Here is a 22,556-nt window from a genome sequence, read left to right as displayed (position 1 = left end):
AATATTAAAAAGTTAAAATAAAATAGTTCATAGTTCAGATAAGTTTTATATGCCTTTACCTAATTAAAATGTTAGAGCGGTATATTCGCAGCTTCAAAACTTTACAGGGATATATAGAATTAGCCTTTTTTTTTTTTATGAAAATGTTGAGATAGAAACATTTTGATCATAATTACTAATTAGTATAAATCCCCAAGAGAAATAGTAATTAAGGGGTAGAATGGTAATTATGGTAACAATTGAGACCAGATTAAAAATTGTCACCTCTGTAAAGCTTACAACATGCTACCCACCAAATAAAAACCCACTCAAAAAAAAAGAAAAAAGAAAAAGAAAAATTAAACTATGCCTAATCATTAATCATATCTCCAAAACATATCATATCATTATCCATTAATTCCAATATTAAATGGTAATTAATCAATCTTATAATGTAGCTAGGGAGCTCTCAAACAACGCACCGTTAACTAGTTCCAATTCGGCCTCACGTGTCACTTTTAAAACTAATATTAATTTTATACAGATCTCTACAAATATAGTGAATTATAAATATAACCCTATAAAGTTCAACTTTTATATGTTGTTCGTACAAAAATTATGATATTTTCAAATATGTTCATACCGTTAGGATCTACTAGAAAAAATTAGGTAACCATAGGTAAAATGTTTTACCCTAATTAGTTAATAAGGTTAATTGACATTTTCACCATTCTTTAATTAATTGTTAGGACTTTTGAAGGGACATTTATGATGTCAAAAAAGTCATTTCACTTATAAAATAAACAGTAACAAACCAGAAAAATATGTTTGAAAATATTAGAACTTTTACATAAACAATATATGAAAGTTGAACTTTATAAAGATATGTTTGAAAGTTGACATTTATGATGTCAAAAAAGTCATTTCACTTATAAAATAAACAGTAACAAACCAGAAAAATATGTTTGAAAATATTAGAACTTTTACATAAACAATATATGAAAGTTGAACTTTATAAAGATATATTTATAATTCACTATGTTTGTAGGAATCTGTATGGAATTAACCCTTAAAACTAATACACGGTTGCAGATCAGGGGCAACCACTGAAGTTTTATCCCCTTAGTAGGAGGAATTCTACACTGTCACAGTTGCATCACGTCATCAATAACAAGCCAATCACATTCCTTCTTTTCAAACAAAAATACAATAAAAATACTTTTTTACAATCATGATAGGACATATATTCTTAAAAGGATTAATTTGATTGGTTTGTTACGCCACGTCACTAATATACCCGTTGCATTCTAGAATTTTTCCCTCAGTAGAGGCACTTGATGATGTTGATGATGAAGTAGAAAATGTATTTTTCCGCGCCGTCGCCGCCGCAGTCGATCACATCGTCGCAAACCAACCGCTCCAGCGCGCGGTCCCGCGGGAGGGCGCCGCCGTGATACAGAATTGTCGCCGCCGCGGCCGCCGGCCGGCTCGCCAGTGAGCCCACTACCCTTGTTACAGCCCTAAGAAACAATAGTAACAGTGTCTTAATTTGGGCCCCAACCCAAATCACCAAAAAAAATAAAATAAAATAAAAAAACAAAAAAACAAAAAAAAACTTTAGCCAATTAGATATATGTAAACACGCGCACGTATATATAATAAGTTATGGTTATAGCGCAAGCTCCTGTATCAAATAAATTTTTTTTTTTTTTTTTTATAAAAAAGGGATACAAATTTGATGAGCATATATGCGTGCTTTAAAACTCGTGCCGAGCTTGCCATGGTGCTGCTTTAGGATTCGTGCTGGATGCGTGATGGATGGCCAGCAATTATTTTTGCAAAAAAGAGAGAAAGGTTGATATATGTACTCACCATATGGATTATTGGAGTGGTAGAGAGAGAGAGAGAGAGAGGAAGTGTTATAGTGGAGATGTGTAGAGAGAGAAAACCTATTTCATTAGATCTCTCTCTCTCTCTCTCTCTCTCTCTCTCTCTCTCTCTTTGTTTTTTCTTTTTAAAAAGCTAGCTAATGCTCAAAAACACATGTTCGAACCTAATGGTCTCTTCAATGAGGTAGGTGTGTGCGTGTATATATATATACACACATATTAATTTGAAGGGGTTTAGGAGTTGAAGAGCGGGTGTGACATATATATATATATATATATATATATATATATATATATATATATATATATATATATATATATATATATATTTGGAGAAGGAGAGAGAGAAAGAGAAAGATATAAAATTAAAAGCATAGGAGCTAACGAGGGGGTCCCAAACAATTGGCGAGAGCTACAACGGGCGCCCATTGTCCCTCTTTCTCTCTCTAAAACTCTCTCTCGTACTTGCTTTGGTGCATGCGATGAGACTTTGGTTTTCGCAATATACATGTATATATATTTTGTAATAAATTTTTATGAGTGAAAGAATAGCATGAGACTTTGGTTGGGACGACCAGAGATATTTTATTATTTTGCATACACAAATCAATTAAGCGTCTACATCATAAGTGTCAATGTTTAGATGCAAATCATCATATATATGATTAATAAATGAAAGATCAAAACATTTCTGTTTGCAAAAATATATATTTTTTATAAAATAATCATTTCAGATTTTTTTTATTCAAAGGCTGTTTCGTATAAATGGTCGCCAAGGAATATTCAAGGATTAGATAGTTATATTCGTGTCAATGTTACACCTAAGTATTTTATGCAAAACATGATTGTCGAGAATGTGTACTATGTTGACTTAAATGGATTGTCATTCTGTTTTGTGGCGGGAGGTCATGTTGGACTGAGTCATGTTTCAAATGGTGTGAGACTAGGTGTGCCGGTGTGAGGCTGGTTGGGCTGAATCACAATCGATACCAGTAGGCGCTGTATCTGTACGCTTTAAGTGAATTAGTTGCGTATTTCTAACCGTTCGAGTTTTTAAAATTAATAGTTAGCGCCAATGATCTGACATACTATATTTGGCTTATAAATTATTTTTACAGTATAAAAAAATATCTCCTAGGTAAAATAACGACGTCCTATTTAATCATGGATACTAAAATCTCTTAATGAGCAAAATCAAACCGTTTATATCTAATCACATAAAAATACTTTCAAATTCAATAAGTTATTATTGAATAAATTATTCTGACACCAAATAGAGTCTAAAAATGATAAGAACCTAGTTTGTAATATCACAAAGGTAGAGGTACTATTTAGTCATTTTATTATTATTTTTTTAAACTTTTCCGAGGGAACGCACCTGGAAAGCACCTGGAATTGAACTCACAGATATATTATGGTGGTGGTTTTAAAGCAAAAAGGACTGTGAAGGACTGTGGCGCTACAGGTTTTTGGGTACACCACTTTAATGTCGCATTGATTAAGTATAACAATAATAAAATGATTTTGCTTCAAGTAAAACGAAAATTTCTGTTTGCATAGATTTAGACTATGTTTGATAACAAGGTGACTAAAAATAGTATTTTTTTTTCATGCTTTATAAAAAAAGCAATTTTGATTTTTTTATGTTATAAAATTATGATAATTAAAAATATATAATTTTTTTAGGATAAACTTCCAATACCCCCGTGGTTTTGCACTTTCTCACTTTAGTACCCTGTGGTTTAAAGTCTATCAAGTTAGTACCCTGTGGTTTCGCACTTTCTCACTTTAGTACCCTGTCGTTTCAAGTGTATCAAGTTAGTACCATGTGGTTTCGCACTTTCTCACTTTAGTACCATATGGTTTCAAATTTTTTTAAATTATATATTCCGAAATGAATAATAAAAAGAAAAAATTGAAACCATGTGATACTAACTTGATGTAAAAATAAAATCATAAGGTACTAACTTGATACACTTGAAACTACATGATACTAAAATGAGAAAGTGCGAAACCGCAGGGTACTAACTTGATACACTTTAAACCACAAGATATTAAAGTAAAAAAGTGCAAAACCACATAGGAGGTATTTGAAATTTTCTTTTTTTCATAACATTTAAGGGCGAAAGATTAAAAATATTTTTAAATACTTTGGGTCTTCCAGAATAAGTGGTGCGTTTAGCTCTTCAGATCTAGATTAAAAATTAGGCACAGCTCCATTACGGACCGTATAATATTCAATATTCAAAGGTCAATATAAGAATATTCTTTTTCGTTCTTCAATTAGACTAGGCTTATGTTTTGACCCAATCAGGGTAATCTATGAAATATATTACCACTTCAGACAAAAAAAAAGGAAGTATTTTTCCCCTCACACTTTTGAACAGACAGTGACAAAAATAGGCTGAAAATGTAGCTACCTTGGACAAATTATTCTTCCAAAGAGTTTGCGAACTCTTTTTTTTTTTTTTTTTTTTTTTTTTCCTTTTGCCTCTAGAGAGATCAAATTATCAAATTTTGAAGTGACAATACGATGAGAATTACTTATTCATAATCAAAAACCAGTTAAACAATATTATTATTAAAAACTGATAAATTGATAAATAACCACTGCATAGAATAGTTGGTTGTTACTCAGTGCAGCATATTAAATTATAAAATTATTGCGACAGCAGTGGCAACAAGTATGAAGCTTCAACAAACGGGGGCGTCAGAAGCTCCGGTCGGAAGTTTCTTCATTTGGCTTCCACAAAAGGTCAGAAATTAAACAAAGTGACAAACTACTAAGACTTGGGTGTTCAAAGTTAAACAAAAAAGCTCCGACAACTAAAACATGCCCTATTTTCCGACGACTTTTAAGCTTTGCTTGGTTGGACGGTATCAGAATAAAAATAAGCTTAAAACGAAATCTAAATTATTTATTATCTCATTCTATTTAGTTTGCCATCTGAATCGGAATAGAAATAAATTATTTTTATTATCGGTATTTGATTTAGATAGATATACAAAATATAATTAAATTAATATATCAATTTTATCTTTATAATATATTAGTCTAAATTCAAACTAAAAATTAAATACTAAAAAATCTCTATCATAATTTTAAAATAATGTCATAATTTTAAATATATTTTTTCAAAAAATTAAAATTTTAAATTGAACGAGTAATTCAAAACATAAAACTATATTTTTATTTATTCAAATTCAAACTTAAAATTATAATTTAAATTTCAATTTGAATCCATAAATTTAGTTTAAATTTTTAAATAAAAATTTAAATAAAACTTTAGATTTTAAATTAAATTTACATTTAAATTCAAATACTTGATTGAATTTTAATTTTTAATATAAGTTCAAATTAGAATTAAATTTATAAATATAATTTTTAAACCTAAACTTACATTTTAATTAAAAAAATAAATTTTAAAAATTAAATTTAATCTAAACAAATTCATTCCGTCCGGATTGACGGATTCAATTTTCAATTCAGCCTCCAGGCCAGATTTAGAAAAAATAATTGGAGAAATTTTTATTCACCCGAAAATCAAAATCGAAATGAAAATCTAACATACCAAACATGAATTTATCCATTCCGATTCCGATTCCAAAATAAAAAAGGGCAAACCAACCACGCCCTTACTGTTAATTAACACGAGAGAAAGACCAAGCTCCAGTATAGGATTTCGATCGAACCGGAAATTGAATTTGATACGATTAGGAGAAAAAAAAAAACAGAGCAACTCAGAGACATCAAAAGTCAAAAGAGGACGAAATCGATAAAAATTCCTTACCCAGACATTGCTCTCTTGACTTATTCCATCCAATCTACAAACCCATCCTAAAACGCCCCAGGAAGTTAGAAGGTTAAGAAAAGAGATGCAAAGTAGGGAGTAACAACAAGCTCGAATTAACAGCAACCTTACCATCCACAAACAAGAAAGTAATAATCACCAACTATTAGTACGGCTCATGTCGAGATGACGCTACATGAGGCAATTATTTCGCTTTGAAACAAACACGCTTAAATGGAAGAAACAAAGAGACCACAGGATATACCAGAAACTTAATAGATAGGGAGTGTACCAAACTCCTGAAAACCGGCAGATACAGAAAATGATCACACCTGCGATGCCAGTAGTTGTCTTCCAATCATAGAGCTAACATGCAATAGCGATGATAAACCCCAGATCTAAGTCATTGATTTACTATTACAAGAGATAGAGAGTGCGCGAAAGAGAGAGAGAGAGAGAGAGAGAGGGAGTACGCTTGTCTTTCTTATTTCTTCCCACTCTTCTTAAGGCCTGCACCTCCAAAGCTTCCCTTCTGCGAAGCCTTGGCCCTCAGCTCCTTCAAAGCCTGTTTGCAGAAGAAAGTTATGACTTTCAAATTTGCTGTCACTATTTACTCCTCATGGAAATAATTAACCCAAGGAAAGAAAGGAGAGAGGAACAATGGTGTGTTCAATAAGTTGCTGTTCTCACCTTCTCCTCATCTTTCTTCTTCTGGATGTTTGCTAGATCCGTCTACAGCAACACAAAAAAAAGGGAGTGAATAATATGAATCGATATCCATGTGAAAACAGAAACCCATAATGTCCGCCAAACAAATAAATCAATCAGTTTCAGATGAGGAAAAAATATGTTCATGTGAAAACTGAAACGACAAACCAACAAAACAATCAAATTGCTTCGCACAAAACAAAAAGTACATCTGCAGTATAACCTACATTTTTGCATTAACCACATTTAACCAAGAAGTCTTTATGACAGCAACATGACAACCAAGCTTGAAAAGATTAAGCTTAACATATTCACCAAACAGATTTTACTTGAGAAGTTAAATCCTTTCAAACCCTTATAAAATGTCACCTAATTTATTCACACAGATCGAAATCAGGCGAATGGAAGAAAATAAACAAAATAAGCATGCATTTCAAAATTTAATATTTCAAACAAATTATACAACATTGACGTACACCAATAAATTGCCTAGCAAGATGATAGAGGCAAAAAGCAGCGAGCGCCAATTACAAGAATTCATCCAAGATTTTAATACAACAGACATTAAATTGAGTGTGTACTAGTGAAAAGCACTGCAACCTAGAAATTGCAAAATGTGACCATTTCACTGGAATTTAAGACATTTTAAAGATGTATCAATGGAAAGTTCAAGGTGAATAATGCTGAAGTTCAGAATGGTACAAAGTGTCAGATAAAGCGAGGATGTCTTCCTTGCTACTTCATTTCACTATTTCAAAGGTTCCTTCACGCTCCCCTTTTTCGTAGGACGGAAGCAACAATGGGTAATCAGCTATGGCTTACTTGTAATAAGGCCTCTGATGGTTAACATGCGGCCAACAGAATTTGTTGGAATAAGGCCATGCAGATGGCAGATTAGAAGTGAAAGGGGACTCAGACGATGAAGGATCCAGAATGCAAAATGAGCCCAATTCACATAAAGAACACATGCCACTTATATCTCGAGGATGTTAAATTTGAAATGAGGACGTTTCACATGAGTAAAGCAATATTGTCCCCTACTTTTGCACTTAAACCCTAATTACAATTATTCAGTCCAAAGATTGATCATGAGATTAGACAAGGCAAATTAAACAAGCAGTACGGCGTGGAGGAATGCGTGAATGACTATCCTTGATTGGTCGCCAGAGAGGACTTTGAGTCAAGGTCCGAACAATCTTATTTCTACAACCCTGTTTTCCCTCTTCTCATCTATAACATCCTTTGTTTTCCTCCGTCTAATGTCATCTGTTTAGTCTAAACCTTCAATAATTTACTCAAGTCGCCTACACGAATGAATAAAAGTGCCAGTTGCTAAAAATAAATTTCAAGTTAATCTAATCAATTAATATGCAATATCTCTCCTATTATTAGTAATAAGCATAAAAAGACTCCATTAACCCCTACCTCTTTTCTTCTCCTCGTTGACAAAAGTAGTGAGAAAGAATTTTAAAATACCACTGCAACAAATTCTAACTGAAATAGTTCCACAGCGGAAATAAAAAACATAGTGTGTATTTTATAGCTCCTTTTGCCCTCTTATTCTCCACTCCCAAAATCAGTCTAGCCCACTATCATTATACACGCGTCACTAAGATCAATTCCCCACAAAAAAAAGGGTTTTACCTATTTCCTAAAATCCAAGAGTGCCAATTTAAGGAAAAGGAAAGAAGAACTCCATGAAGTATTTTCCAATGAAACAAGTGTTGATCATCGACAACACGATCCAATAAACAATATGTATCCAGAGAAGATTAAAACTATCTAGACTTTTGTCTCTAAGCAGAGTAGTAGAGCAAAAGAAGCACTTATACACAACTATAAAGAAGCTTTAATATTCGAGCAAAGACATGATAGATTTAAACCATTTTGGACAAAAATTTTGTCATGGAGGCCATATATTCTCTTTCTCTTTTTTGACAAGAACATACAAAATTTCAAATACTTATCCTCTTTTATTCATTTCCTTAAAAAAAACAAGAAGACATATACAACATTAGCACTACCATCAGAATAACAAATAAAATCACTTAAATTTTGTTTAACTCAACTCTTTTCCCTAGTTAGTTAATTTGCGAATTATTCGCGAATTATTCGCGAATTTTTGAGAAAACGAATTAAACAGCCGAATAAGTATTTTTCAGAAAAGTTCGGAAAAAAACGAATTTTTGGGGGAAAAATAATTATTCACGAATTATTCGCGATTCGCGAATAATTCAGCCAAAAAAAGGGCGCTCGCTCGCGGCGGACTCGCGTCGTCGCCGCTCTCGTCGCCGAACTCGTCGCCGCTCTCGTCGTCGTCGTCCTCCTCCTCCGCCGCCCTGGCCGGCGTCGGGAGCACCGCGCGACCCGTCTCGCCCGTGGCGGTGGTCGCCGCGGATCGAAAACTAAAAAAGGCGCGGCGTTAGAAGCCTTGATTGCGCGCGGTCCATGAGGCCGAAGCAGCCTCGTGGACCGCATGAGAGGGAGGTCCACTGTGGACCTCCCTCTCAATATATATATATATATATATATATAATTTTATTTAATAAATATATATTTATTTATTATATATAGTATTTTATTTTTATATAGAAATATTATTATATAATATTTTATTTATAAATTTGTAATTATTTATTAATATTTCTAAATATATAATTCTTATATATTATTAATATATGTTTATTATAATTTTAAATATATTTAATCTATAATATAAAAATTATAATAATAATATATATAATATATTAATTATATAGCCGAATTTTTGATCCCGGATTTTTAATTGGTGAACATATAATATCCGTATAAATCACGTATCCGAATAATTGACGAATCCGTTTTTTAGCCGTATTTTTCAACGAATTTAAAAAGTAGAAGACGAATTTTATCCGAATTATATCCGTACCGAATTTTTGCCGAATCCGAATTAACTAACTATGCTCTTTTCTCTTGTCCGCGCTGCAACCAACTATGAGCGTTGGTTCTCTATTCACTCAAAATCAACCTCACTATCCAAACTATTCAAACAAGGACAAAAGGTAAGAAACAATAACGGATAAAGATGCACATGAAGAGAAGCATTCCCTAATTTTTCCTTTGTCATATTGGTATGACTTGAGTAACTCTGTTTCTTCCACCTATCTTTTTCAGCATGATGTCTAATAATGAGATCATCTCTAAAATCAGTAGAGCTCCAAACATTTATCCGAACATTCATCCAAACTTAGATCTTCTTTTTCAGTACAATGTCTATAATGGGATCATCTCCAAAATCAGTAGAACTCCAAACAATCACCCAAACTTAGATCTTCTTCCCTTCAGAACTACAAATTTTTCTTCTTGTTCCATACCTTGCAAACTCCAAACATTCATCCAAACTTAGAGCATCAATCTTCTTCTAAGGTTAAATTGATTCACATACGGATATTTATATTACCTCTCTTACCATATTTTGATCTCTTTAATAAATGACAACACAAAAGATAATCATAGTAGTAACATAAAACTCCAACTTTCATATATAAAAATGTTGAGATAATTTAGCAAGTTCCTATACAAATAGTTAAAAGCCAAAGTTTGAAACTTTCAAAACTGTAGAAGCTGAAATTATAGAGTGCAGATCAAAACCAAAACCGACACCCAAGAAACCTTATTTTTTGCAAAAGATTCGTACATTAGAACCTGTCCTTTTGATCACGCATAAGTTTCGGTCTTCACTCTGCATGCCAATTTCCAAACTGTCTCCTCTTTTGTACAGAATAAAACTAATACAACTCACAAATTACCAAGCTCTTCAAATTCTCATAAAGCCAATCAACATCAATAATTGACCTAAGATTCAGATTGGATTTTTTTTTTTTCTATTCTATCACCAACGAAAATTAAGATTCGCTTATGTTATCATTGTCGATATGAACATCATCCCTTAGCACTCCAACATCAATCATCACAAGAGCCCATATCATCATGACATCATGTCTTCAATATTTCAGCATCAAAACGCAAGAAAGGCAACAAATATTCATGATAATGAAAATCTCAACCAAATTATGCAAACAACAATCAGCCAATAACACAAAAAAAAGAGATAATCACAAAATCTCGCAATCAGTGTCTATGTAAAATAAAGGATCACCAGTTTTGGATCATCAAACCAAAGAGGGAGTGGGAAAAAAAAAGAATACAAACAATAACTTACATAACAATAGAAACCTCACTAAATTATGCCAAAAAAGGAACAGATCACAAAGTCTCGCCATCAAAACAATATCTAGATAAAGTAAAGGAACCCTAATTTCGGATCATCAAAAAAAAGGACCCGTAAAAAAGAGGAACAAAGACAATAACTTTCATACCAATAGAAACCTCAACTACATGATGCATAAAAAGGACAGATCACAATATTTCTCGTGATTAAATTGATATCTACGTTAACCAAACGAACCCCAATTTCGCATCATCAAGCCAATTTGGTACCGATCGCGAAATAATCAAAATCAATACTCTAAGAACAGCAAAAACCACAACAGATCCATCCAATTAAAGGACCAAATCAAAACGACAACAAGGATCAGACCACCATAGCCTATATACCTCATCGTATTCCTTCTTATCAGCCTTAGCTTGCTTCAAGGGCTTCAACTTTCCACCTAAACCCCAAAAACACAAAATTTGAGCCTCAAAGAGAGAGATAGAGATCGAGAGAGAGAAGGAGAGGGACAGAGAGAGGGTGAGAGGACCTTGCTTGGACGACATGGTTGACGAAGAAGCGGATGCACGAGGAGGACGAAGAGACGAAGCAAACCCTAATCGCACAAAGACGAGGAAAAGGGCGAGAAGAAAAGGGGCGAGCGCTCATCATGGAGTCGCTCCTTTATATAGGTGGAGCGTAGTGGGGCGGGCGATTTTAATTTCGGATCGGATTTATCCGGGTTCGAGCTGACCCGTACCGAGCCTACCCGGCCCAATAATTTTTTTTATTTTATTTTTCCTGACTTTTAGTTGAGGTTTATAAATTTTATTTTAAAAAATTTAAAAAATTCAAAATATTTACTAAAGTTTTGTACAACTAGTAGGGAGGTATTATGATTAAAAAATTAATAATATCTAAAATTATAAAAAATTCAAAAAGTTTAAAAAATTATTTGGACAAAATTTTAATATTATTTGGAAAAAATTTAAATTTTTTTTATAAATCTTTAAAATGTTAATAATTATTTAGACAAAAGTTTTAAAGCTTAAAATATTTTTTAAATTTGTTTTTCAAATTATTAGAGGGAATGGGTAAATCTAAGGCCTAGGCCTAACTCCCGATCGTAAACGTTTACCTAAAGGACTTGCGTTTAATAAAATTTAAGTCTAGGGACTTAACTGTAAAAGTGACACAGTAAGTAGTAACCCTTTGTTTCTTTCACAACAAGCAAGGCACTCTTTCGGGCTCGTGCGATAGAACTAGCGCATAGTGCGGTTCTTTGAAATCGCTCCAACGCTTCGTCGTCTCCCTCCTCGAAACCCTAGTCAGAGAGAGAGAGAGAGAGAGAGAGAGAGAGAGAGAGCGACACCTCCTCTTTTTTTCCCACCTCTACCTTTCGCTAGAGAACTTCACCGCCACCACTATCACGCCCCGAATTACCACNAGAGCGACACCTCCTCTTTCCCCCACCTGCGCCCTTCGCCGGAGAACTGCTTCGCCGCCGCGATGGCCGCCGACAAAAACCCTAGCGGCTCCGCTGGACCGGAGCAGGCCCCTCAGAAGCAGCCCCCGTCCAAGGAGCACAAGAAGAAGAAGGATGAGAAGAAGGACGAGGATCTGGTGATTACGTCGTCTCCCTTTCCCCTCGCTCGATCTCGATCTCGATCTCCCTTTGCTTTGATCCGGAATTTTGCTGTGTTGTTGTCGCTGATTTTGAGATGATTTGGGTGCGAAATTGTAGTCGGATGAGGATTTGGCGTTGAAACAGCAGCTGGAGCTCTATGTTGAGAGGGTCCAGGACTCGGATCCCGGCGTTCAGAAGCTTGCTCTTGAGAGCATGAGGTACTCGATTTCTAGGGTTTACTATATGCGTTGTTTCATTTTATGCTGCGTTATAATGATAGGATTCGTATGCAATGTTAGACATATGTAGAGAGCGTGATGTATTCATTTCGATGCTTCATCTCTTTGATCTTTAGGTTTTTAATATTTGTGTTTTCTTTAGTGATATGGTTCATGTGAAAATTTGGATCTTTTGTGCTGCGATATTGCAGCAAGAAATTTGAGTCATTTGATTGTATATATAGGCAGGAGATTCGTACAGCTACTAGCTCAATGACTTCTGTTCCGAAGCCTCTAAAGTTCCTCCGACCACATTATGGAACCCTGAAGGAGTATTTTGAGAAAATGCCTGAGTCGGATTTGAAGGTATGGATCGTAATATTTTTGATTGCTGTGTGATGCTCACGTCGATTATGTGCTAATTGCTTTGGCTGGTTAACAAATTTTGCAGAAGTACCTAGCAGACATACTATCTGTGTTGGCCCTGACAATGTCTGCAGAAGGGGAAAGGGTATGTTAATTTGTTTGAGTTTCACTTCTTGTGTTTTTTTTTTTTTTTTTTTTTTTTTGTTTACTGATCTATGTTTCCAAAATTTTGAAAGTTAGTACTGCTTAGTCAGTTGTTGGTTCTTGCAATTCATGTTTGGTATCTAGTGGTCAAGGCACTGTGTAATATTAATGCAGAATTTAGGAGATATGTGGTTTTATGGAATGTATCTAGAAATGTCTATCAGAGAATAATTATTTAGGATTAAATCAACAAAAAACAAGACATGAAGTGAAAGAAAGAGCAATTTTTTTGAAGATACTATTCAATTATTTGGTGCTATTTTCCACTGGAATATGAACATAATAGCCATCAAATGTGGTGAACCAATTATCACTCTATTGCTGACTAGAAATAACCTCTGGGCAAGGAACTGCATAAGTTCTATGGCCTCAAAGATCAATCTGTGATTCATTAAGTGAGACATGCTATGAAGTTTGCTCAACTCTTTGTGCAACCCCCTTAGTCACTACGAGTGCCATCCTAATAAATAACAAAATCAGAATCAACAAATCTAATTGTTTGTATTATTCTTTAGTCCATACTCCATCGACAGTAGGTTGTGAAGAAATACTACAACACTATTGTGTAGTGTGAACTCAGTTCCGACAATTTATGGTAGAAACTTTGGGAGAAATAGCTGTTTCACAAACATTGAATACAACACCATTTGGAGGGAGAACATGTATTGCCTTATTCCGGGCACTATGATGTGTGTCTCTCATTTCAGGCCCATGCAACATAAATCGATTCTTCTAAAGTGGATTATTTGTTATTGCCACTTTTGTGTCTTGCATGATAATTCTCTGCACGGACAATGCAAAATTCGATATACTGTTGGTACATGAGATCTTAATTAGGCATGATACATGTCAATAAAGTTCTTTAATATTTATGTATAAACAGGAATTTATATTGCAAATTCATCATTCTTGCAGGTTTCTACTATTCTTTTTATTATTCCGATACATTGTTCTCAATTGATATGAAAGCTTGTCTCTGATGTTGTAATGATTATATGTGTTGGCCTTTCTATATTCAATTTGTTGTATATTTTGATTGACATGCCTTGATTGTGCAATGTTTTTGTGATTTTCTTGTTTTGACGTTTCCTACTTGGTATTACCCAGGAGAGCCTGAAGTACAGATTGTTGGGTTCTGAGGGAGATATTGGTTCATGGGGTCATGAATATGTCAGGTACAGAATAGAGCTAACTAGTTATGGTGCTTGCTATAATATTATCTATTCATGTTCAACTTTTATTGCTGGTTTATTGTGAATAATTTTATTCAGTCACGTTCAATGAACTTATCATGGATAAAACTTGAATTGCAAATGTATGTGAATTTTTAGATATAGGATGCTTGAATATTGCACTGTGGTAGTAGTCTTAATGTATGCTAAATTATATCGTTATAATGTAGGTCAGGCCTAATCTATTTCTATTTTATCTTAATATTTGTTCAAGCTAACATATAGTATTATTTGGAATTGACAAAAGTTTATTTATCTATTCTAGGTATCTTGGGTTTTTGGATATTCTTTATCCTTAAATTTTATATTACTTAGAGAGTCTCAATTGATTCAAGTACTTCTCACATAGATGTTTTTGTCGGTCATATGATAAGGAAAATCATGTTCAATGATTTCTTTCCGAATAAGAGTTCCATATGACATAGTTTTGATGATTGAGTTGTTATTTTGGTGGATCAAATATGACTATGATTTGCGTAATTTCTATCGTGAATGTAAAAACTGATTGTATTTAGTGTTCTGTGCTTTTTATGTTTTATCATAGTTTTCTTTACTCCCGGTAATTCTCAAATTGAGTCCTCCTTTTTGTCTATATCTTTAGATGTAGTTTCTAATGTTAGCTGCAAGCTAATGAAAGCTTTCATTGGTTATCATAATCATTCTTGGATTAAGAATTTGATCTTATTCTACCACTGTGAATGTTTTTTTGTTGTAAAATTATGCTAATATGATGGTTTGTTTACTTGAATGTTATTTTGAATATCAGAAACCTGGCTGGCGAAATAGCACAAGAGTTTCAAAAGCGCCAGGTAAAACCAAGTCTTTGCCTTTTCTTAGATTTGTTTTGGCTACAGTAATAGAATAATCCTTCTGTCTGTAATGACCTGGTTAATTATTTGCATGTCTATTCACTACTCATTCATTACTAATCTTTGCATGATTCCTTTTCTATTCTATTGTTATCAATAGGTTATTGCCGTTAATTTGGCATAAGACCTTTTCTTATAATATTCAAGCTTTTTTGTGCTGATTTTTTTCTCTTTTATGTAGTATGACGACATGCCTATTGATGCTTTGATGGAACTAGTACAGCAAATTGTTGCTTTTCACATGAAGGTAGATTCAATAGTTAAATCTGAAAATCTTTACCCTCTTTGCTCTAGTGTAGCACGACTATTTAACTTGTTGATTCTTATTTGTTGTTAACTAATATATTTTTATTTTGATGCAGCATAATGCTGAGCCAGAGGCTGTGGACCTTCTGATGGAGGTACAACAAACATTTTCTCTTAATGTTTTTCTGTTTAGTTTCATATATAAAGTTCTTTTTTCTTTTTTCTTTTTTGTCATCCAGGTTGAAGATCTGGATTTACTAGTGGAGTATGTCGATGCTACAAATTACAAAAGGGCATGCTTGTATCTTACTAGTTCGTCTAGGTATGCAAATTATCTGCTTACTACAAATAAATGAAATTTTAACATTTGTCAGGTACCAATTATTTTTTAAACTCAAATTCCATGTGATTGAATGTGCTTGTGGATGGACTTTTTCATTCTTGTTATTGGTTGTTAGTTTCCAAACTCATCTTTCCCAAACAAACAAGAAAGGGAAAACAGTCACTAAAAGTTTTGTTTGTCTTTACCAAACAATCTTCATTGACGTATAGACTGCAAACAACCTGCCATTTGTTGGCATATCCAACTGCATGGACTTTGAGGTTTTCTTTAAAAAAAAAAAAAATTCTAACTGGTACCAAATGATCCCTTAGTGTTCGCAATTTTAATTTCTTGGTAGCACTGTTGCTAGAAATCATTTCTGACTACACTGCAGGTGTAAGTGGGGTATCTTCTTAATTATACCATGTAGCCAGTATCTAAACTTCTTTACTATATACTTTCTTTACTATATATTTTTTGCTATTTGTATATTGGTCTGCTTCAAAATATTAACACATTGTCAGTTGCAGATAGTATCTCAAATGAAGATTCTAAAACATGAAGAGAGGACTATAATATGATTTCTTTTAGTATAGTTAGAAGGAATCCAGCAGTGTGATTATGAAGTTAAAACTGCTGTAAGAGTGTTGGTTTCAATTTCTGACTATCTACTTATTGCAGCTACCTACCAAGCCCTGATGACATATTAGCATTAGACATTGCTTATACCATTTATATCAAATTTGAAGATCTAGCAAGTGCTCTGCGTATTGCTCTATATCTTGACAACATTCAGGTTTGGCTTCAAAGCATTTCAATGGCCATATCTTTATTCTATTCTTAATAATCCAAGGTTATATGTAACTCCATTCATTCACACTATATTTGTGTCCAAAACAGTATGTGAAGCAGGTGTACACATCAACTGAGGATTTGCTGTTGAAGAAGCAATTTTCGTATATAATAGCACGCCATGTAAGAAATGCCTTGTTCATCGTAAAATGTCTATAGTGAAGGCCTCTTTTCTCTGATTAAATTACAGTTAGTTGGATTTTTAATATAATGCTTGTCCTCGTGTTGTATGAAGTCTACCACATTATAATACATTTTATTAGGAATATTGGTCTGTTAATCTTGTACATTTAGGCTTTTTCCGGTGCCAACTGTTATTCAGCTGGAATTAATTCAATTACTTGTTTGACTGATCTACTCCTTGTTTGGGACACAGGGTTTAGCTTTAGAACTTGATGATGACATAGTCGCAGATGAGAGTGATCGGGAAGCTTTGCAGGACATTGTTAACAATGCTAAATTAAGTGAAGGATACCTTACGCTGGCACGTGATATTGAGGTCATGGAACCCAAGTCTCCGGAAGATATCTATAAGGTGCTCATATTAGTTCAATTGCCTAACTGTTTTCAAGCAGCATAGAGGGCTTTGCTGGATGGTTTATGAATTTGACCTTTATTTGTGATCTTTGAGAGCTTGCTCCTCTTCATATTTTGCTTTTTATTAGTGGCAACTCTTCATAGATTATGAATTCCACGAGGGAGTGCACTGTGAATCTCTTTAGACTTGCGGCATCTGTTTATTTAAATGTTTATCATTTGCAATTTACTTTTTTACAGCATGCCTCTATTTTGTGCTACTGTTTTTCTTTACTTCAAGCTCACAGTTACGTACTAAATGTTACAAAACTCTCGCAAATTATCATATTTATTTTTTATTTCTATTTATGTCATGCAATATTCAACTGACAAATGCACTCTCAAATGTTTGCTGGAAGAGAAAAGGTTGCATAGCTCGTAGAAACTAGCAATCAACACAAACATGCATTGCTTTGTATAGTGAGCTCAGTTATTATTCTTTTCTTTTGTTAGGTACATCTGATTGATGGCCGGGCCAGTGCAAGTTCTAGTCTTGATTCAGCTCGACAGAATCTGGCAGCGACATTTGTTAATGCATTTGTTAATGCTGGATTTGGTCAGGTAGGTACTAGATAACTTTTTTTTTTTTTTTTTTGAGTTCATTATGACTTTGATTGTGAATATTTCTGGGAGTTCAAAATTTTGCTGTTATTATTTCAGGACAAGTTGATGACCGTCCTATCAGAATCTTCTACTGGTGGGTCTTCAGGGAGTTGGCTATTCAAGAACAAGGAGCATGGTAAAGCCAGTGCAGCTGCTAGCCTGGTATAGTTCACATTCATGCCTCTCACGAAGATATATTTTTCCCTTACATTTCTCGAGAATAAGACCTTACTCCTTGATTGTAGGGAATGATTCTGTTATGGGATGTGGACTCTGGGCTTGCCCAAATTGACAAGTATTTGCACAGTACTGATAATCATGTCGTTGCTGGAGCTCTGTTAGGTGTTGGAATTGTCAACTGTGGTATAAAGAACGATTGTGACCCTGTAAGTTTTTCTTCTTCTGACTTATGTGATAATCTGCAACAATTGACGATGATATTTTATGAATAACATTCTTTGTTTACCTCTAGGCATTGGCTGTTCTTATTGACTACATTAACAAAGAAGATACCATTATCCGAATTGGAGCAATCCTTGGCCTTGGCATTGCATATGCCGGTTCACATAAAGAGGAGGTCTAATTTCCTTTTCCTTTTTTCTTACTTACAACTATTATTATTTGGCCCTAATTTTATCTGATTTTAACTGATGTGTTGTCTCAACTTCCAGGTTAGATCTCGCCTATCACAGTTCTTGGGAGACCCAAAAACACCTCTTGAACTCCTTGTATTTTCTGCTCTTTCCTTGGGCCTAGTATATGTTGGGTCTTGCAGTGAAGAGATTGCTCAATCCATTATTTTTGCCTTGATGGACCGAAGTGACACTGAGCTGGGCGAGCCCCTTACTCGCCTTCTTCCTGTGGCCCTTGGCCTTTTATATCTTGGAAAGCAGGTATTTTCATATTCGTTATGAAATTCTGTGTCATTACTTTAGCCAATTTCGTGTAATACTAACCATATATATATTTGTGTGTGTGTGTGTGTGTGTAGAATTGGGCTCCTATGCTTGTAAAAATTACCTAGTCATTAGTGCTTGTAAGTTTTTGGCCATTGGATTAAGGGATGTGCGGTTAGGATAATAGTGGTCCCTAGGGTTTTTAGTGAGTGGCTAATGGGTGGAAATATCAAAGGGGTAGATCTAACGGCGAAAAGCTTACAAGCACGTACTGCTTGGTGCTTTTACAAGCACCATAGTCGGACTATATATATATATATATATATTTCAGCTTAGTTGCCGTCATATACATACCTAAGAAGAGTGTCTGAACTAGTGCTTGTTGCATATCCCTTTTAGACTTCATTTTCTTTTATTTTTTGTGCAAATCTTTAGCTTGACTTTTATGTTTCTCTTGTTTTAGCTTCCGGATTTACATAGATTGCATGATGTTGTACCCTTCATGATTTATTCTGAAAGCCGCAGTCCAAAATTTCTTCTGAACTGGGCTTGCCAACTTATTTTGCTCATTTTGGCTGTCATCATCTGATTGTTCAATTAAACTCCTTATTGGTAATTGTCTGCAGGAGAGTGTTGAAGCTACTGCAGAGGTCTCAAAAACATTCAATGAGAAAATTAAGAAATACTGCGATGTGACCCTCATGTCTTTGGCATATGCTGGAACCGGGAATGTGCTTAAGGTTTCTTATTTTCTCCGAGCAGCTGCAAAATCCATATACCACAATATCACTATTTTGTAATCAGCAAGTGCTTTTGTAATGTAGGTCCAGAGGCTTCTTGGCATCTGCTCGCAACATCTTGACAAGGGCGAGACCCACCAAGGGCCTGCTGTGCTTGGAATTGCTCTCATTGCTATGGCTGAAGAATTGGGTCTTGAAATGGCCGTGCGCTCATTGGAGCGTCTGTTACAGTACGGGGAGCAGAATATTAGAAGGGCAGTCCCTCTCGCTCTTGGCATGCTGTGCATATCTAATCCCAAGGTACCTTTTGCTTGACTTTTATGATGACCTGTGCCCTGATTTGGAAACTAGCTGCAAATTTAGATACGGCCTTTTCTGAAGCGTACTAAATTTTATAAAGTACTTTTCTTCTATTGATCCTTTTCCCCCTTTTTCTGATTAGGTTAACGTAATGGACACCCTAAGCAGACTGAGCCACGATGCAGATGCTGATGTGTCTATGGTACTTTCTCGTGCACTATGAGTTAATATGTTTGCTTACTTGAGCACTATTGATTGTCAAACTTGTTTCGATGCAGGCCGCAATCATCTCATTGGGCTTAATAGGTGCTGGTACCAATAATGCTCGCATAGCCGGCATGCTTCGTAACCTCTCAAGTTACTACTACAAAGAAGCTGGCCATCTCTTTTGTGTAAGCATGTTATTTGCTTATATCTATTTTCGCCTACCTGTCGATTGCGACTTGAAAGTAGCATTCAAAAATTCATCACGGATCACATGACATATGCAGGTGAGGATCGCCCAGGGTCTCGTGCACCTTGGAAAGGGTTTGCTGACACTTTCGCCTTATCATTCTGATCGGTTCCTTCTGTCCCCGTGAGTTCTCTTTTCTTTACATCCTCCTTCCAGTATCAGACGCCATTGCGACTTGAATGCCTGAACATTGTTCGTTATATTTTAGGACGGCACTTGCTGGGCTTGTTATTATTTTACACGCTTGCCTTGACATGAAGTCTGTCATCTTGGGCAAATATCATTACTTGCTTTACATCCTCGTCTTGGCTATGCAGGTATTCATATTTGATTCTCTTTACTTTCTTCATTAACAAAAGAACTATATCTTTTCCTCTTCCCTTCTCTGAATTTGCAATTTTTTCTAATTTGTAGCCAAGGATGATGTTGACTGTGGATGAAAAATTGAAGCCTCTCTCTGTGCCGGTGCGGGTTGGTCAGGCTGTTGACGTGGTTGGTCAGGCAGGAAGACCGAAGACGATAACTGGCTTCCAGACGCACTCGACCCCTGTGTTGCTCGCTGCGGGTGAACGGGCTGAGCTTGCCACTGACAAGTATATCACACAACCTTATGACCCTCTTCTTTGCTTGCTTTCTTTTTTTGGACTTAAAATCTTTCTATTCCTCATGGCTAGAATGCAGGAAAACCCCCCTGAACATGTTATTCTTCTTTGAAAAACTACATATTATCCCTTGACTTTTAACCCGTTATCGCTATATCCTCTTTTGATACAAGTACTTGTTTTGTGGGCTATCTTGCGCCCCCCTATTTTCATGAGGTGTTGAACTTTGTCATCTTTTCCAGATATATCCCGCTCACGCCAGTACTGGAAGGGTTTGTCATCTTGAAGGAGAATCCTGACTATCGTGATGATCATTAAGCATTCTCTTTTGGTGGATCTCGCTGCTTAAGTTACAAGCGCCGCATGGCGACTCGGCAGCCACGAGGGCACCCAAGCAGTTGGGATTTTCGAGCGCGGCTTTTATACACACAGTTGTTACAGAACAGTGCGGGGCCCTTATTTATTTTAGAGACATCATAAATTAATGCAGGTTCCCTCCGAGAGTTCGCAAGCTTTATGTCATTTGCCAAACGAGTGATCCTTTCATTACGGAACGATGAATGTCGCAGCAAGGACACAGACTAAGCATTTAGAATCTAGTTAAAAGAGTGATTTAGTGAAAGTTGGTGCTGTAATGTTGAATCTCTCTTGGCCCTGTCTCACCAAAGGGCCTCTCTCTCTCTCTCTCTCTCACTACTAGAATCTGCATTGGAAAAGTTTCGTAATGTTATGCCGATCTGGGGTCCCTGGACCCACTGCTCTAGAATCATCTTAACAAGGGGATAAACGCCTGAGAGGTTGGAATCAGACGGGATTGGATTCAAAATGTTTTGTTGTGTCCCACGGGATTCACTCCTGAACCTCATGAACTGAATCTTGTTTTTGTCTCTAACATTTTGCGTCTTATCTTTATCCAATCTAATTCAATTATGTGTGCTAAATGGCCGACCGTTTGGATCCAATATTAGCGGTTTTTACCAGGATTTTGGGCAAATTAACTCAAAAGTGGATTCAGGGCAAAACATTCTCGAAGTTTTCTGCGAGCTCAGAGCCTGAACTGATCTGCGCACTAGATATTGGCAGATGAATTCGGGAAACGACCAATTTGGTCCTATCGAAGTGTTTTGTGGTGTTCTTAGTTCTATTAGGAGAGGTGCAATAATTAAACCCTGAAACCCTACTTTTCGGGACTCACAATCTCATCTAAACTTATGTGTAGTGTAAACTTAGGGCTTTTTAGCTTTCCAAACTCTCTACTTATTGTGCAACAATGAAGCAGAATCATGGCCAAAGATGCATCCTGTCCAAAAACCTTATTTACCAATATATTAACATATAAATATGCTGACTCAACATGAAAAAAATAAAAAACTTAAATTAGAGCACCTCAAGCACGGAATGAATTGCATGAGTTACCAAACTGTCTTAATAAGATCACCTGGAATGAATTATGTGATTTACCAAACTGTCTTAGGTTTAGTTTGGTATTGAGATCTATATAATGTTATTAGATAAAATAGAGTTAGGATAAAAACACATAAGAATATGTTTCTGCGTTCTTCGATTGAACTGTAGAAAATATATCGTAATCGACTCATCGCGACATACGGAACGAAATATTACGTACGAAAACAAACAGGATATTTTTCTGTCGTACTCGTCTCAGTGAGATCTCGCTGAAGGCGCTATCCGATGAAGTCGCGCTCCTCTAGGACAACCTAGCAACATAGCTCATCATCTTCTATAATAAAGGTGATGATTAAAGCAAAGGCATAGCCCTAATCTATGCACCTAATTTGATTCTTTGGCAGATGAGAAGAACCAACAATAAGCAAAGTGACTTGTTTGGGGGTCTTTGGAGTGTTAATTGGTTGTCACATTGTCCCCCAT

General features: G+C 35.3%; 1 protein-coding gene and 1 long non-coding RNA gene across 2 annotated transcripts; one reads left to right on the top strand and one right to left on the bottom strand.

Moving 5' to 3' along the window:
* LOC109712023 lies at positions 5,813 to 11,252 on the bottom strand. The gene is made up of 4 exons (XR_002216749.1): positions 11,110 to 11,252; positions 10,964 to 11,019; positions 6,350 to 6,391; positions 5,813 to 6,224 (listed from the first exon to the last, which is right to left on the bottom strand). It is a non-coding gene; the product is annotated as an uncharacterized LOC109712023 (long non-coding RNA).
* Positions 11,840 to 21,588, top strand: LOC109711581 (26S proteasome non-ATPase regulatory subunit 2 homolog A-like). The gene is made up of 26 exons (XM_020234718.1): positions 11,840 to 11,936; positions 12,020 to 12,182; positions 12,304 to 12,404; positions 12,650 to 12,770; positions 12,856 to 12,915; positions 14,082 to 14,149; positions 14,973 to 15,015; positions 15,257 to 15,322; positions 15,438 to 15,476; positions 15,561 to 15,643; positions 16,325 to 16,439; positions 16,544 to 16,618; positions 16,872 to 17,030; positions 17,525 to 17,632; positions 17,732 to 17,836; positions 17,920 to 18,060; positions 18,147 to 18,251; positions 18,346 to 18,567; positions 19,197 to 19,310; positions 19,395 to 19,610; positions 19,753 to 19,812; positions 19,889 to 20,002; positions 20,102 to 20,187; positions 20,273 to 20,381; positions 20,479 to 20,657; positions 20,909 to 21,588. The coding sequence occupies exons 2-26, from the start codon at positions 12,069 to 12,071 to the stop codon at positions 20,982 to 20,984; spliced, it is 2,679 nt and encodes an 892-aa protein (XP_020090307.1). The 5' UTR covers positions 11,840 to 11,936; positions 12,020 to 12,068; the 3' UTR covers positions 20,985 to 21,588.

The sequence above is a fragment of the Ananas comosus genome, linkage group 6 (genome assembly GCF_001540865.1).
Source record: "Ananas comosus cultivar F153 linkage group 6, ASM154086v1, whole genome shotgun sequence".
In the NCBI taxonomy this organism is placed as follows: Eukaryota; Viridiplantae; Streptophyta; class Magnoliopsida; order Poales; family Bromeliaceae; genus Ananas; species Ananas comosus.
This window is presented reverse-complemented; position numbering and strand designations above follow the sequence as displayed.